The 17,305-nt window shown below is 43.0% G+C and overlaps 1 protein-coding gene across 1 annotated transcript in view; it reads right to left on the bottom strand.

Moving 5' to 3' along the window:
- The window catches only part of SHQ1 (SHQ1, H/ACA ribonucleoprotein assembly factor), a 279,818-nt gene extending 265,565 nt beyond the window's left edge, over nt 1-14,253 (bottom strand). Inside the window, exon 1 of the mRNA XM_006903000.1 lies at nt 14,111-14,253. Within this exon, the coding sequence (XP_006903062.1) occupies nt 14,111-14,253 (143 nt within the window). The remainder of the gene's footprint in view (nt 1-14,110) is intronic.
- Between the last annotated feature and the right edge of the window lie 3,052 nt (nt 14,254-17,305).

Here is a 17,305-nt window from a genome sequence, read left to right as displayed (position 1 = left end):
TCACTGAAATGAAAAATAAACAACCTAAATTAATAAAAAAAAACAAACTGAGAAGGGTATATGCCAAGAATGTGTCCTGTCTCCCTACCTTTTCAACCTGTATGCAGAACAGATTATCTGGGAGGCTGGGCTCTATGAGGAGAAATGTGGCATGAGGACTGGTGGACGATCGATCAACAATCTGTGTTATGCAGGTGACACAACCCTGCTTGCTGAAACTGAGAAGGACATGAAGCACTTGCTGCAGAGGGAGAAGGACTGCAGCCTTCAATACGGATTGAGGCTCAATATCAGGAAGACAAAGATTCTCACCACTGGATCAATTGGCAGCATCAGGATGGATGGTGAAGAGATTGAGACTGCTCACAGCTTTAGTTTGCTTGGTTTCACAGTCAACACACTTGGCACCAGTACCCAGGAAATTAAAAGACGTATTGCCATGGGAAAGTCTGCTGTTACGGACCTCTCCAAAGTACTAAAGAGCAACGATGTCTCTCTGGAGACTAAGGTGCATTGTATGATACAGGCCATGGTCTTTGCAATGACTTGTTATGCATCAGAGAGTTGGACAATGACAAAGGAGGATAGAAGGAGAATTGATGCCTTTGAGCTGTGGTGCTGGAGTATTGAGGGTACCATGGCCTGCTAACAGCAAACAGATTCAGCCTGGAAAGGGTTAAACTGGGTTGCTCCTTGAGGCAAGGATTCTGAGGCTTTGTCTGACATACTTTGGACATGTTGTAAGGAGGGACTGGTCCTTGGAGAGGGTCATCATGCTTGGGAAGGTGGAGGGACGGCACAGGAGGGGAAGACCCTCTATGAGGTAAATTGACTTAGTGACTGGGGTAATCGGGATGGGTGTATCGGAGACAGTGCAACTGACACAGGACAGAGCACAGTTTAGGGCTGTTGTACATAGGGTCACTATGGAACATAACAACAACAACAACATAGTTTTATAACTGATACATATATAGAGAATTCTGACCATATTAATACCACCCTATCAATTTCATTATAATTCTTTGTCTTCCTGAGCTGCCCCTTGAAATCTTCTGATCACCTCCTTTATTTCTTGATTTCTTCCCTTTGCTTTGGTTTCTTGACACACTAGTGCACTATTTAGAGTCTCATCTGACATCCATCTTGGTATTTTCTTCCTCCTCTGTCTCTGTAATGACCTTTTGCATTCTTCCTGGATAATATTCTTGATATCCTCCCACTGCTCATCTGGTTCATTAGTGTTCAAGGCCTCACACCTGTTCCTGAGATGGTTTTAAAATTCAGGTGGGATAGACTCAAGGTCAAATTTTCATTCACACGTATATAATTGTCCTTTGCTTCAGCTTGAACTTGCATATGAGTACTTGGTGTTCTGTTCCATAATCAGTTTTCACAGCTGATATTGAGCTTCTCATTTCACAGATGCAATAGATCTGATTCCTAAGCATAACAGAAGGTTAACTAAATGTGTAGAGAATGAGTTTGTTTCTTATGAAACATACTTTCAATGAAAAATCATTGATTCTTTAGAATTCTATCATTCTATATATGGCTTCATATCTGTCACCAAACCCATGTTTTCCAACTATTGACCTTTCTTCTCTTTTCCCAACTTTTGCATTTCAGTCACCCATTATTGTTAATACATCTTGATTGCATATGTGATTTCTGACTGCAGATGTTGGAGTGAATCTTCTATTTCCTCCTCTTTGGCTCTGCTGTCAGGGACTTCTCCAGAGTACTAAAGAGCAGTGTTGTCATTATGGAGACTAAGATGCACCCGATCCAGACCATAGTCTTTGCAATTACTTGCTATGCCTCAGATAATGAATAGGAATGATAGAAGAATTGATGCCTTACAGCTGTGGTGCTAGAGAAGCGTATTGAGTATATCACGGACTGCTGAAAGAACAAGCAGGTTCTTCTTAGAGACAGTGAAATCAGGCTGCTCCTTGGAGGCAAGAATTCTGAAGCTTCATCTGACATAATTTGGGTATGTTGCAAGAAGACCAGTTCTTTGAGAGGGATGTTACTGAATGCAAGAGGTTCTTTTCATACTCAATTGCCAATAAGAAAGATGCATTGCAATATCCATATGAACTTTATTATAGATCTTGGAGAACAACGAGTTCCCATGAAAAACTGCCTCCTCTAGGAGTGATCATTAGGCTTTTATACTAGGGTGAGACACAAACTCACTTAACAATGCACTTTTGTTAGTAAAATGAAAGAATTTCTACATTTAAAAAAAAATCACATATAAGTACCAGTAAACAGGCAACTCTTGACTTCAGAAGTTTTGAACTTCTGCTCCAGGATTGACTTCTTCTGCCTTAGTGTCAACGGGAATATTTCCAAAAGAGGTCCAGGGGCCTCTTCTAGTAAGAACTAGAAAGTTCTGTTTTGAGAGGACTGTATAGACTCCATTTTGTGCCTGGCCTCCATCTAATGCCTGACCTTTTTAAAAATTCATTACTTTCAGAAGCAGAAGCAGGCCACAAAAATTCCTAGCTCAAGAAACACTCAATTTAGAAAAATAACCACAGGAAAGCAGGAAGGTCTTACCTATCTGTCCTTGCAGAGTTTAAAATTAACCTACCATAAAGCTTCAAGGTAAAAGGTGCAAGAATGTGGGTAGGTGACAAATGTGAGACAGGAAGAATGTATACGTGACACAAAGAATAATGTGTACATGAGGCAGGAAAAGATGAGGGTAGGTGAGTGGTCACCTAAACAAACCAATCACAAACAAGCCCATGTAACTGATCCCCTTGCCTACCAATCATGTTCCAATTACCTCACTCTGAGCAAAGCTCCATTGTGCAAAACACATATAAGGAGTTTACATGCGCTCTCCCAGAGGTCACCATTTTCTTCTCTATTAGATGGTAGACCTCCTGCATAGTGGACTTTGCTCTGCAAAGTAAAGCACTCTTGCTGATTGCATACATGAGTTAGTGATTTTTTTCGGTTGGGAATTTACGGACTTAACAATACCAGGTGAGCAAGAGAAAGAAACTGAGGTTTATTAGACGTTCATAACAAACTAAGAACAGGTAGGAACAGACTGACACCATTTTTATCTTACAAAAGGGTTTATATAAAGAGCAAGCTTATTTTGTAAAAAAAAAAAAAAGGTTCATATAACCTTCGATTGGGGAGTGGGGTTTAAGCAGCTGATTAGTGCATTCCTTCTAATGGATGTATGGTGACTTTTGGCCATATCCTTTGTCTACTTTATCTTGTCCTTCAGTTTGTTGTTTTGCCACCTTCTTTGAGAATCTGTTTTTACTGCCTATTTCTATTGTTTCTATTGTTACAGTCTTTGTTAAAACCAGTTCTGATTGATCTTCTTTATCAAGGTGCCATTTGCCCTTCCCTGTCATTAGGGGATCTTCTCCATTTATGTTACAAGAGTTTCCCAGGAAGGGCTGATAAATCCTATAGATTTGGTATATAATGTTGTCTTTCTGGCCCTAGGGCCTTTGGCTCTAGGGCCCCAAGATTTGAAGGCAGGCTTGATCAGGAGCTTCTGGGATTTGTGGTTATTATATCTGCATGGTGGAATTGTGGCAAGCTTTTGGAGTCGACTGCTTTTCCGGGAATGTGTTTGACGTGCAGGTTTGCTCTTTCCCTGGAGTGAGGCTAGCCAACCTGGGCCTAGGGTTTGAACCAGGAGGCGGCCTTAAGCCCAAGGCAGCTGGGAAGAAGTGGCCATGTTGTTCCTGGTTTTGGCTGGCTCCTCCCAGGTTCGTGGGAAGCTCTCCTTGCCAGAAGGCAGGAGCGTGGTGGTGGGAGTGCAGGAATCTTGGCAAGCTTTTGGAGTCGACTGCTTTTCCTGGGGATGTGTTTGACGTGCAGGTTTGCTCTGTCCCTGGAGTGAGGCTAGCCAGCCTGGGCCTAGGGTTTGAACCAGGAGATGGCCTTAAGCCCATCTGTGGCCCTTGGCCAGGTTCAAATTTTCTTCCTGTCAAACATTCTTCTAGGTGGTATAGCACTGGTCTGTGTGTTGCTGTATAGAGGTAATTCGTGGTTGCTGTGATGCTGAAGACTGTGACAGTGATGTGCCAATTGTGGTAATGGGCACCCATGGTGGACAGTGTTGGCTGGAGCTTCCCGACTAAACCAAGCCTGGAAGCAGGAGCGGCATCCACTTCCAAAATGGCTTGCCTCTGGAAACTCTATGTACGAACAGTGCTCAGGCTGTTCGTTCCTAGGGTCGCGATGAGTCGTTTACAACTCGATGGCATTAAACAACAACAATTGCCATGGGAAAGCCTGCTGTTAGGAACCTCTCCAAAGTACTGAAGAGCAGTGGTGTCTCTCTGGAGACTAAGGTGCATTGGAAACAGGCCACGGTCTTGGCAATCAGTTGTTATGCATCAAAAAGTTGGACAATGACTAGGGAGGCTAGAAGGAGAATTGATGCCTTTGAGCTATGGTGCTGGAGAAGAGTACTGAGTGAGTGTACCATAGACTGCTAAGAAAACAAACATTCACCCTGGAGAGGGTTAAACCGGACTGCTCCTTGGAGGCAAGGATTCTGAGGCTTCGTCTGACACACTCTGGACATGCTGGAAGGAGGGACTGGTCTCTGGAGAAGGACATCATGCTTGGGAGGGTGGAAGGACAGTGCAGGAGGTGAAGGCCCTCTATGAGGCAGACTGATTCAGTGACTGGGGTAATCGGGATGGGTGTACAGGACAGTGTGACAGGCACAGAACAGAGCAGAATTTAGGGCTGTTGTACATAGGGTCGCTATGAGTTGCAAGCGACTCGACAGTACATAACAACAACAACAACATTCAATCTGTATGAAAAGCAAATCATTCGAGAAGCTGGATTTTTATGACAAAGAATGTGGCATCCGAATTGGAGATAACCTCATCAACAACCTGTGTCTATACACATGACACGACCTTCCTTGTTGAACATTGCAGATCAAAGACTACAGCCTTCAATATTGATTACATTTCAACATTAAGAAAACAAAAATCCTTACCACTGGACCAATAGGCAACGTCATGATAGATATGAAGTTGTACAATTTCATCTCATTTAGATCCACAATCAACAACCTTGGTACCAGCAGTCAAGAAATCAAAAAGACATGTTGCTCTGGAGACATCTGTTGTTAAGGACCTCTCCAAAAGTGCTAATGAGCAAGAATGTTGGTTTAAAGACTATGGTGCTCCTGAACCAAAAGCCATTTCTTTGCAATGACTTGCTGCACATGTTAAAGTTGGACAATTAATAAGGAAGACAGAGAAGAATCAATGCCTTGGAATTGTGATGTTGCAGAAGAGAAATGAGTATCACACGGACTGAATAAAAAGAAATTTGGTAAGTGACTGGGGTAATCGGGATGGGTGTATCAGAGACAGTGCGACTGACACAGGACAGAGCAGAGTTTAGGGATGCTGTACAAAGGATCACTAGAGTCACACGCAACTCGACGGCACATAACAACAACAGCAATGTCAGATAAGGGACTTATATCTAGAAATTATAAAATACTCGAGCACCACAAGATAAAGGTAAATAACCCAATTGAAAAATGGGCACAGGACATGAACTTCACCAAAAAAGACATTCAGATAGCCAACAAATACATGAAGAAACGTTAAAAATCCCTAGCTCTATGAGAGATGCCAATAAAACAACTATGCGATATCATCTCACCCCAATAAGAACAGCAAAATTTAACAGAACAGAAAACATCATATGCTGGTGAAGTTATAGAGAAACTGGAACCCTTATTCACTGTTGGTGGAAGTATAAAATGGAAAGCAGTATGGCGCTTTCTCAAAAAGTTGCAAATAGAAATACCATTTGACCCAGCAATTTCACTTCTGGGAATATACCCCAAACAAACCATAACCGTCACCCAAGCAGATATATGCACACCCATGTTTATCATGGCTTTGTTCACAATAGCAAAGAGTTGGAAACAACCTAAGTGGCCATCAAGAAACAAATGGATTAAAAAGTTAAGGTATATTGATACAATGAAATACTATGATGCTTTGAAAAACAAGGAACTCATGAAATAATATTCAAAATGGGTAACCCTGAAAGACATTTTTGCTAAGTGAAATATCTCAGTCACAGAAGGACAAATTGCATAGTGCCACTGTTGTAAAATGAGACTCACATCGGGGTCGGGGGAAGATGTTAGTCTGGGCAAAGAGGGCCAAAGAGAAGAATGAAGAATTCAGAACTCAAATGCTGACGGCCTTGCCTGTTGCTGATAAGAAGAGAAAACGGCCTTGCCTGTCTGGCTAAGGTAGCAGGTGCCTCGTAAATCAGAATGGAATGTCCCTCCCTAAAGACTCTGCTTATAAAAATCCTCCCCAGTAAGTTCAGTGTGACTTCACATTCTGCCTCTCCAGGATGAGGAACTCACCTGGGAGCTCCCCTTTCCTCCTTTTAATAAAGCTGCATTAAGCTTTCTCTCGTTCTCTCTGATTTCTTCTTTAAGTCCACTAACCTAACCTAACATATGGTGCTGTGAAACCCGGGAGATGAGTTAATGTGCTGCACCCCTTACTCTCTCCCGAACCAGTCTGTGCAGTGTCAAGATGCTGAACGGTAAAGTTCTGTTGCTCTCCCTCTCTCCTGTGCTCTGTGTGGGCAGCTCCTGGCCAGATCTCTGCCCCTTTTGTCTTTCTGATCTCTGTATTCCCCTTCCCCCTCCCCTTCTCCTTTTCTGGGAGATTCCTGACGCTGTCCCAACTGTTTGAAACACCTCAGAGCTCGTCAGACTAGTCTCCTGCTTCAAAGGCAACCATGCCTTTGAGTCCGGACATTGTGAACCCCCCTGGAAGACTGGATCTGGTCCCACTGGACCCTGTTTGGCACACTGGGGCCCCGTTCCGCACTCTGGTGCTCTCTCCTGTCAATCACAGATCTGTGTCAGGGGTGTCATCTGAGAAATTTTTACTGTAAAGTTTCTGCTGGGCTGTTGATTTCTCGAGGACGCTCGGTCATCTTTAACCTCTCTGTTCTGGAGACTCCCGCTTTGCAGGAGTCGCCCTGTAATCCCGACTGTCTCCCCTGCAGATCCGAGAAACACAGGAAATCAAATGTCCAAAATCCTAAGGAACAGCCCTTGAGCTGCCTGCTTTCAAATGTTTCAAACTTGGGTCTAGCTGAGGACTTCTGCCTCAAGAAACTAATCCTCTTTCTGTAACTGAGCGGCCACAATACCAGCTAAGTAATAACTCTCAGTGGCCTGAGAATAAACCTTTCAGCATCTAAACACTTTCTGCAAGTGGACTTAAGGAAACTTTCTTTTGTTTTGCTCCCTTACTTTCCTCTCTGTCCCAGCCTCCACATCCTCCAAAACCCACCCAAATTCATGCCAAAGCGGAATCTTTGTCTGAAACTTTGCCCTCCCTTTTTATCCTGACCAGTCCAAACTCAGCCATTCCTGCCCCACCTCTTACATCATCTGTTACCAGGGTTATACCCGCCAAGTTAACCTCTTTGTTCTCCAGTTGCCCAGCCCTCTTCCATCCCAACCAATCCAGACTCAGGCATTCCTATTCCTCCTATATCCTCTTCAAAAGTTACAAATGTTAAAATCCCTCTCTATGTTCAAAAACTGCATCTTTCTGCTGTAAACTCACTCACCTTTAATCCTACAACAGACCCCTTACAGCCTCTGTTTTCCTAACTCAGTCATATGCAAACGTCACCTCACCACAGAAAGCCCTTTCCAATTCTCCCTCAGATGTAGCCTGTCTGGTGCCTTCCTCTTCTCTCTCCACACCCTGTTCAGAAAGTTTCCTACATCCACTCTCTTCCTTCATCTTCCTTCTCTTAAATCATCACCTTCCTCCTCTGATCACATCAGCAGCAAAAACACTCAGGCAAATTCTCCCACTCAGACACAGACCCTCCCCTGTCCTGCTCAGGAAGGTTTACAAAGCAGAGAAAAATGCCAAAGTGAATAGCAAGTTCTCACTGCTACCTCACAGCATACCGAAAAAAGCTAGAAACTACCTCCAAACACCTCACTCGCCTCCAAACACCCTGACACCTGGCAGATCTTTAAAATTCCAATGCCCTAGAGAAACTGGCAGAAAAACTCGGGCCGGACAGAAAGCAAATCTCCTGGTTATGGCCAGCATTGGTAAGGGTCAGAAAACTAATACTCGTTCAAAGAGCCAATTACCTCCTGGAGCATGAATGCTTCAGATGTGGCAAAAAGGGTCATTGGGCTAGCCATTGCCGAAACCCTCAACCTCCAACACAGCCTTGCCCAATCTGTAGGACAATGGGTCATTGGAAGGTTGATTGCACCTAGTCATAGAAGGTCAGTCCCTCCACCAGATCCAGTCCCTATCGACCTTCTAGGCCTAACTGCAGAGGATTGAAGATGCCCAGGTTCAACAACACTCACCACTCCTAAGCTCCCAAGGTAACCTTCAGGTACCAAGCAAACCAGTTTCCTTTCTGATCAGCACGAGAGCTACCTGTTCAGTACTCCCTTCTCTCTCGGGTTCTGTTTTCCCTACCCAGGTCTCAGTAATAGGGATTAATAGTCTTCCCTCCAAGTCTCTTATCACTCACCTGGCATTATCAATCCTGTCATACAGTACCTTTCCACCTCATCTGTAACCTCTCAGTACCAACCTGTTTTTGTTACTCTAAAGAACTCCTCTTCTTTTCCTGCTAAACCTCATTCCCTGTTCTCCACACAACACTGCAGAAGTTTAAAAACCATCATTTGCCTACTTTCCTATAAACTTCTTATCCTAAATAAATAAATAATCTATCTTTTGGTGTGTAGTCCTACACCCATACTGTTCAAACTTCTTGGCCTCCAAAGGATGCAGAGTATCACCTTCCAAGCCCCAACTATCTCCTCACAGTCACACATACCAGCTTTCAGGTAACTCCCACTACTAGAAGTCTTAACAGTCAGTCTGCACATAGCCACTGAAAGCCCAAAGCCTCCTCAAACTGCTGATAAAATCTTCTCCTTTCTCAGCTTTATTAGTTTCCTCAGGCACTGGATCCCCAATTTTTCTTTACTTGCAAAACCTTTCTCAAACTCCAATACTTCATTCCACAGTTCCCATCCCTCACTTTACCAAATTCCTCTAAACACTTAACTTGTTCACTGATGAAAATTAATTATTGCTGTTGGTGTTTTAGCTCAACCTCTTGAACCCACCTTCACACCCATTACATACCTAAACTGCTCTTCTCACTAAAAAGCACTGAAACTTACCTTAAGAAGGCCCCTACAAGACTTCTCAAGCCACAGATTTTGAGATCTACTTTCAGATCATTTCCTTCCTTATGTTCTCTTTAGCAGATACAGAAGCTCTACCTACTTTTCCACAAAAAATCCTAATATTTTCTTCTCCCCCAGTAAAAAATTATGTCCATAACTTAGCTGCTCTCTCAGAGGGAGCTGCTTTCAAGGCCTCATTGCTACATAAGCAAAGCAAAAGCTTGCCCAAGTTCTTTATTGGTCTGGCTTATACCCTCTGAACTAGGCCAAACTTCTCCTCCTCTGCTTTGTCCTTTTTCCTCTCTGTTCTATTACTCTAGTCCCAAAAATTGAAGGGCAATTTGCCATTTAAATCTGAATACATCCAACACTGGCTTCAATTCTCAACTGCAAACACCACCCCTCTGAGGTGAAGGTCCAGTCTATCCCTGAGGTGCCCAGGGATTGCCTCAGCTCTTTTACCTGATTAAAAAGGCAGGGCCTGTCCCAGGGACAGTTCTCCTCCTCCAAACTCGCAAACATCTTGCATTATGTCTAATCTGAGGATCTGTCCCAGGGACAGCACTCCTCACAAACCTCTGGCATTATGCCTAATCTGGGGACCTGTCCTAGGGACAGCTCTCCTCTAAAAATTGTGCATCCTCAACATCACGCCTGATTTAAAGCAACCTCAAATTGTGTAACCTATTTTGGCTTGTTCAATCCATCATAACATAAGAACTGAAATGGCAAATAGTCAAGGGTTTATACTCAAACTCTTTCTTTACTGTCCACTTTCATGTCTCTCTCTACCTCAGAGTCCGCCCTGAATCCATGTTAAAATTCTCTGAAAACTGCAAAATTGGAAGTCTATGTAACCTGTTTTTCACTCTCTGGCCTAACCTGCTCTGTCCTGCGCCAACCGCACTGCCTCTGACACACCCATCCCGATTACCCCAGTCACCGAATCAATCCATCTCATAGAGGGTCTTCCCCTCCTGCGCTGTCCCTCCACCCTCCCAAGCATGATGTCCCTCTCCAGGGACCCGTCCCTCCTGGCAACATGTCCAAAGTATGTCAGACGAAGCCCCAGAATCCTTGCCTCCAAGGAGTAGCTTGGTTTAATCCTCTCCAAGATGAATCTGTTTTCCTGGCAGTCATGGTACATTCAGTACTCTTCTCCAGCACCCCAGCTCAAAGGCATCAACTCTCTGTCTGTCCTCTCTAGTCATTGTCCAACTCTCTGATGCATAACAAGCGATTGCAAAGACCATGGCCTGTATCAGGCACACCTTAGTCTCAAAAGAGACACCGTTGCTCTTGAGTATTTTAGAGAGGTCCCTAACACCAGACTTTCCCATCACGATACGCTTTTTGATTTCCTGACTGATGGTGCCAAGAGTGTTGACTGTGGAGCCGAGCAAACTGAAGCTGTGAACAATCTCAATCTCTTCGCCATCCATCCTGACGCTGCCAATTGGTCCAGTGGTGAGAATCTTTGTCTTCTTGACATTGAGCCTCAGTCCATACTGAAGGCTGCAGTCCTTGACCCTTCGCAGCAAGTGCATGAGGTCCTCCTCAGTTTCAGCAAGCAGGGTTGTGTCATCTGCATAACGCAGATTGTTAATAGATCTTCCACCAATCCTGATGCCACAATTCTCATAGAGCCCAGCCTCTCGGATAATCTGCTCCGCATACATGTTGAAAAAGTATGGAGACAGGATGCATCCCTGGCGTACACCTTTCCCTATTTTGAACCATGCAGTGTTACCCTGCTCTGTTCTGACTGCATTAGCACAATTAAATGTTCTGGGATTCCCATTCTTCTCAGAGTCAGCCACAGTTTGTTATGATCCACACAGTCAAATGCCTTTGCATAATCAATGAAACACAGATAGACATTCTTCTGGTATTCTCTGCTTTCAGCCAAGATCCATCTAACATCAGCAACAATATCCCTAGTACCACGACCCCTTCTAAACGCAGCCTGGACTTCCAGCAATTCTCTGCTGATGTGCTGTTCTAATCGTTTTTGGATAATCTTCAGTAGAATCTTGCTTGCATGTGAAATCAATGACACTGTTCTGTAGTTTCCACACTCAGTTGGACGTGCTAGATCACCTAAAATCTTTACACTCCTCCATGAGCTTTATCTGCCTTCCAACTGTTCCTCTTTAAACTGTCCTTGGGAACACCCTTCACAGGGGTTGTATGCCTCTTCCCATTACAAAACCTTCCAAACAACATGAGACTGATTTGAAAAGGAAAGAGAAAGTCAGAAGAGAGAGAAAGGAAGAGAGGCACAAAAAAAAGAGAGAGAAAGAAATCAAGAGAAAGAAAGAAACCTGACTCTAAGTCTAACAAAATTAAACTCTGAGCCTAACTAAGTCTCACTGCAGCATACCATCCCCAGGTTTGGCCCTCCTACTTCAATACAAAATGGTCCTAGCTTTATCTCCAAAGACATCCAGCAAGTATCTATCTGCTATAAGCTGTACATACCATATCACTCCCAGTCTTCAGGCAAAACAAAGCACATATACAGACTCATTAAGTCCTATCTTACTAAACTGACTGTCAAGTCACAAGTCTTAGGTTAACTTACTTCCTAGTACCTTAGCCTGTATCTAAACAACACTCTGTTCACCTTCCTTTCTAAACTCCTTCCAATCGATGTTCAGCCAACTACTTCTACGAAACTGTAACTTGCTCACCAAGCCCCTTCTTTTGGCATCGTGCCTTGTCTCTCCCCCCTTAAACAATTACTCTGAAAAACACTCACACCGCTGTATACCCAAACTCTCGTCTAAAGGTCTGGACCAAGCCACTAGTCATTTCAAAAACACCATTCCCATCAAACCGCAGGCACCCTAGCCTCTCCTACCACACTGAAGCAGGGCCTGTGCAGTCACCCTGACCATTTCCACAGCTATTAAAGTCATGGGTGACCCCCATTAACACCACCTTTCTCAAGTCAAAAACATTCCCCTCACTAAGTAAATTTCCTATGTTCTAAATGCCAATACCCAAGTAGAAGTCTCCAGTGACAGTCTCCAAGCTAAGCAGACAATGATACAACAAGCTTCTGGAGAGCCACAAACTATGCAGGCTCCAGCTTGGTTCCAAATTATCCAGGATACCTGCACGTCACTATTCCTTAACCAAAGTCAAATGGCAACCAATCTTTCCCATTGTTTCCTGTGTACCTCTTTACAACAACCTTTGCTAGCAGCAGTACCAATCAATTTCTCTAGACCACACTCCATCAAAACACCTCAAGCCATTCCATCAGCCCAAAAACCTCATTTCTAACTTAGATTTTCCTTCTCTAATCATAAGCATACTGTTATTAATCACTCCATCTCTTTTTTACTTCACAGGATCAAGAAGATGGCCACCTTAATTCTCCCCTGCCCACTAATCCCAGACTGACTCACTCTAGGCTCTGAACGCCCAGATCAGCAGGAAGCAGCCAAAAGAAAGATACATTGACCTGTTTTATCACTAAAAAGAGTCTAAGATGTTAGTCTAGGCAAAGAGGGCCAAAGAGAAGAACAAAGAATGAAGAATTCAGAACTCAAATGCTGATGGCCTTTCCTGTTGCTGATAAGAAGAGAAAATGGCCTTGCCTGTCTGGCTAAGCTAGCAGGTGGCTCATAAATCAGAATGGAATGTCCCTCCCTAAAGACTCTGCTTATAAAAATCCTCCCCAGTAAGTTCACCGTGTGACTTCACATTCTGCCTCTCCAGGATGAGGAACTCACCCGGGAGCTCCCCTTTCCCCCCTTTAATAAAGCTGCAGTAAGCTTTCTCTTGTTCTCTCTGATTTCTTCTTTAACTCCACTAACCCAACCTAACCTAACAGAAGACTCAGAAAGACGGAATAAATTATGTATACTGCATTGAAACAGATGAGGAAGAGAAATGTTTAAAAGCGATCCATAATTAGGTGTTATTATCATGACATGAATCCAAAACGACGGCTGCATAGTGGAGGGATTGTATAACAACGAAAGAATTTTTCTTTTACTTTCCCAAAGAGAAGAGCGAACTAGAGGGGAGGGGTAGGCAGGGAGAAAAGTACAACAATTAATGAATGGAAATCTAAAGTCTCTGTAAACTTTAATTAAAATTAATAATTATAACAAAAAAGAATATGCCTTGGAGAAAGCAACCAGGGTGCTCCTTTCTTTAAGGCAAGGAAAACTAAACTTTGTCTAGTCTTTGGAAAATGACATGTTGCTCAGAAAGGTGGCGGTCTAGCGAAAAGGAATGAGGCACACACCCCCTCGCAAAACGGATCAGTAGCAGAGGTTGAGTATATTAAGGATGGTGACTAATGAATGAATGGAAATCCAAAACCTCTTTAATGTCTATTAAAATTAATAAAAAATAAAAAAAGATAAGAATAATTAAAAAGAATAAAAAAAATAAATAAGTGACTAAGGCATAAAGCTGTTCTGAAATCTAAATATTGAAGGGACATAGGAGGGCAAAGGTTTCTGCAGCCTCTAGAACAATGCATGCCTTAAAGAAATCGCTTCCACCTCACGGCGGAATAAGGCCATCTTCTTGATCCTGTGAAGTAAAAACTTAAAGAGACATGGAGTGATTAATAACAGTATGCTTATGATTACAGAAGGAAAATTTACGTTAGAAATGAGTTTTTTGGAATAACACGCTGCCACAAATGACGGTAATACATGGGGGGGGGGGGAGCGGGCGGGAAAATGTGTTTCTAAGCACGGTAGTCAATTTAAAAGTGTGCGGCAACCAGAGCTGCGTTCCACCGCTCCCTCTTCCTACCACCCTCCCTCAAAAATAGTGAAGGACCGGATTTCCACAATTCGCTTTTCCTACTGCTAAGAACACTGGATTCACCTGAGAAAGTACGGTTTGGCGTAGAACCTGAAGTCTACCCCCTCGAAGTAGACATCAAACTCGGAGACTCGGGCATAAGGCACACGAATGGCGACGGTCAGAAAGCATGGGTCCTGACTGAGGTCGAACGCAGGAGTCAGCATCGCCGCCCCAGTCCAGCTGCCTGTGTCCAGTCGACTCGCGCTTTGACTCTTAACAGCTCTACTTCCGCTACTCACAACTCTCCAGAAGTCCACGAGGGAGAGTCGGAACGAACATAGAAGCGTTTCCGGCTCGAAGCGGAAGTGTGTTTACGTAAGGCAGGAAGTCCCACCTCACAACAATCTCCATGGAAACGAGAAGCTCTTCGGGAGGTGAGGTTCTTCGCCGTTAGGCAGAGTTTGAGTATGGTTATTGGTGACTTATTAATGTTATTAATTGCCACTTAGTCTGCTAGGCGCCTGATTAAACCAAGTAAGGACAGGATCAAGTACATTTTGGAAATTAACAGCATTACACTTGTAGATACAGGCCTACATTTTCTATAAAATGAAGATGATGCCATAGTCCATAGGTAGTTGTGGCGCTAAACCGAAGGTCATGACCCTCTAATCTACCCAAGATGCCCATACGACTTTGTCCCTGTTGTTATGTGCCATCCAGTGCCCTCAACTCACAGCTACTCTATTCTACAATAGCTCTGAAGCCTGCCAGTCTCACTGATTTCAATACATTGACTCCAACACATCTAACCCCATTAGCCCAGAGACCATGTCAATCCATCATCTGGGGACGTCCTCTCCTGCGCTGACCGTCCACCATTCCAAACATGATGTCCTTTTCCAAGAGCCAGTCCTTCCTGGCTTTGTGCCCAAAGTATGTGGGATTGACCTTCAAAATCCGTGCCAGGGAGAAATTTGATTTCACCCTCTGCAGCCTTCTTCAGGTCCTTCTCAGTTTTTGGCAAGCAAGGTTGTGCTGTCTGCATAATACAGGTTGTTGGTTAGTCTTCCTCCAATTCTAAAGCCATACTCCTCATGAAGTCCAGCCTCCTTAATGATCTATTCTGCACAGAGATTGGAAAGGTATGGAGACAAGATGCATTACTGACACACTCCCTTCCTGATTTTGAACGATGCAGTGTTTGTTGCTTTGTTTGATGACGTCTTCCTAGTTCCGGTATAAGTTTTACATGAGCACAATCAAATGTTCTAAGATTCCCGTTCTTCTCAAAGTTAGTGACAATTGGTTGTGATCTACACAGTCAAATGCCTTTGCTTAGTGAAACCTCAGATGGACATTTCTCTCATACTCTTTGCTTTCAGCCAAGATCCATCTGACATTGCTTGGGTATGATGTTAGTGATATTGCTTGATAATTTCCACACTCTGTTGGGTAACCTTTTTTGGGGATAGGAATAAATATGGATTGGCCAGGTAGTAGTTCTCCAAATTTCTCGGCACAACAAACCATCTGTTTGTTGAAATATGTCATTTGGTATGCCATCAATTCCTGGTGCCTTGTTTTTTGCCAAGTCCTTCAGAGCAACTTGAACTTCCTTCCTTCATCACTATTGCTTCTTTTTTCACCATTGCTTCTTGATCTTATGTTGTTTCTGAAATTCTTCTGTGTCAGCCAATTCTTTCTGGTATAGTAACTCTGTGTTCTCTTTCCATCTTCTTTTAATGCTTCTTGAATCATTCTATATACTGTCTATAGAGTCCAGTAGTACGGCAACTTGAGGCTTGAACTTGTTCTTCAGTTCCTTCAGCTTAAGAAATGTTGAATGAGGAGTGGGACCTGCGAATAGCGTGGGCAGTGGCCCAGGAATTCATCTAGAACGATGTCAGGAGAACTGACACCAACATCACTATTAAAGAACCTCAGTGGGACCAAAGTACTTTTGTTGGACAAGCCAGTCATTTCTTCACTGTGACAGAACCCAGGAATATACTCTTAAGCCACAAACAACTAAAGAATGCAAGGGAAATAGTGCATGTTTACAGACGAGAAGATGTGCTTCCAGGTCTTACAGAAAATTAATTATGAGAAGCAAAGTATGTCTATGATTCAGCTTTTCCTCTTGACACTGGTGAGAAGAAGATTATGATAGGAAGAATGTCAACTCAGGTTCCAGTGAACATGACCATCACCAGCTGTGCTCATCACCATATATTCAGTAAATATTTGTCAAACAGGCTCTCATGCATCAGTGAGCAACAGCAGAGTCACATCTCTGGTGGAACTTACATGCTACATGGAGAAGCAGAAAACATAAGTAAAATAAGTAAACTATGTAGCATACAGAGATGATGCTAAGAGCTGTCTTTCTTTCCTAGTTGCTGTAACAGAAATATCACAAGTGGGTGCCTTTAAAGAACAGAAATTTATTTTTTTCACAGTTCCAAAGGCTGTTGTTGTTAAGTACCCTTGAGCTGGAACAGACTCTTAGCTGACCATCCAGTGGATTTTCTGAGGCAATAAATGGCATTTTTCCCTAGTGGAGCAGCAGGTGGATTCGAACCAGGTGCCTTTGAGTTGGAAGTGCAATTCTTTATACACTAAGCCACTAGAGCTCCTTGGTCCAAAAGTGGCGGGTGGAACCATGAAGATTGTGACCCTTCATCATCTTTCAAACCTGGAACAAAATTCAACACATTAGCTCAATTTTCAACCAAATAATAGGACTACAGGGTGACCATTAACACCAGATGAACACACACTTTAGAGTAACCAATGAGCAAGATCAATGTTTGTCCAAGGATAAAACCCTGAAGGCAGATTTGGGAATGATTGAAGGATTAATGGAAATAAGAATTATGGAAAGAAGTGGGAAGAGTGCTATTACATAGCAAGTATTGCAATTAATGTTGTAAAATGTGAATAGTAGCATTCACTCAAATCACAATTTAATAAAAAAGAAATCTAAAAAAAATGCTGAACGAGTTCATACCTTTTGATTCTCTGGCTGTAGCTCTTTGCATATTTCATTATAATGATTTTCTTCTTGATTCTTCCCGTTCCATTGTCTTCTGAGTGCTCTATTTCAATATTCAGAGTCTTTTCTGACATTCATTTGGTCTTTTCTTCCTCCTCTGTCTTTGTAATGATCTTTTGCATTCTTTTTATTATTATTATTATTAAATTTTATTAATTTTAAGTAACATTTACAGAGATTTTGGATTTTCATTCACTCATTGTTGCACTATTTTCTCT

The sequence above is a fragment of the Elephantulus edwardii genome, unplaced genomic scaffold (genome assembly GCF_000299155.1).
Source record: "Elephantulus edwardii isolate Elephantulus edwardi_28Jun2011 unplaced genomic scaffold, EleEdw1.0 scaffold00492, whole genome shotgun sequence".
NCBI lineage: Eukaryota > Metazoa > Chordata > Mammalia > Macroscelidea > Macroscelididae > Elephantulus > Elephantulus edwardii.
This window is presented reverse-complemented; position numbering and strand designations above follow the sequence as displayed.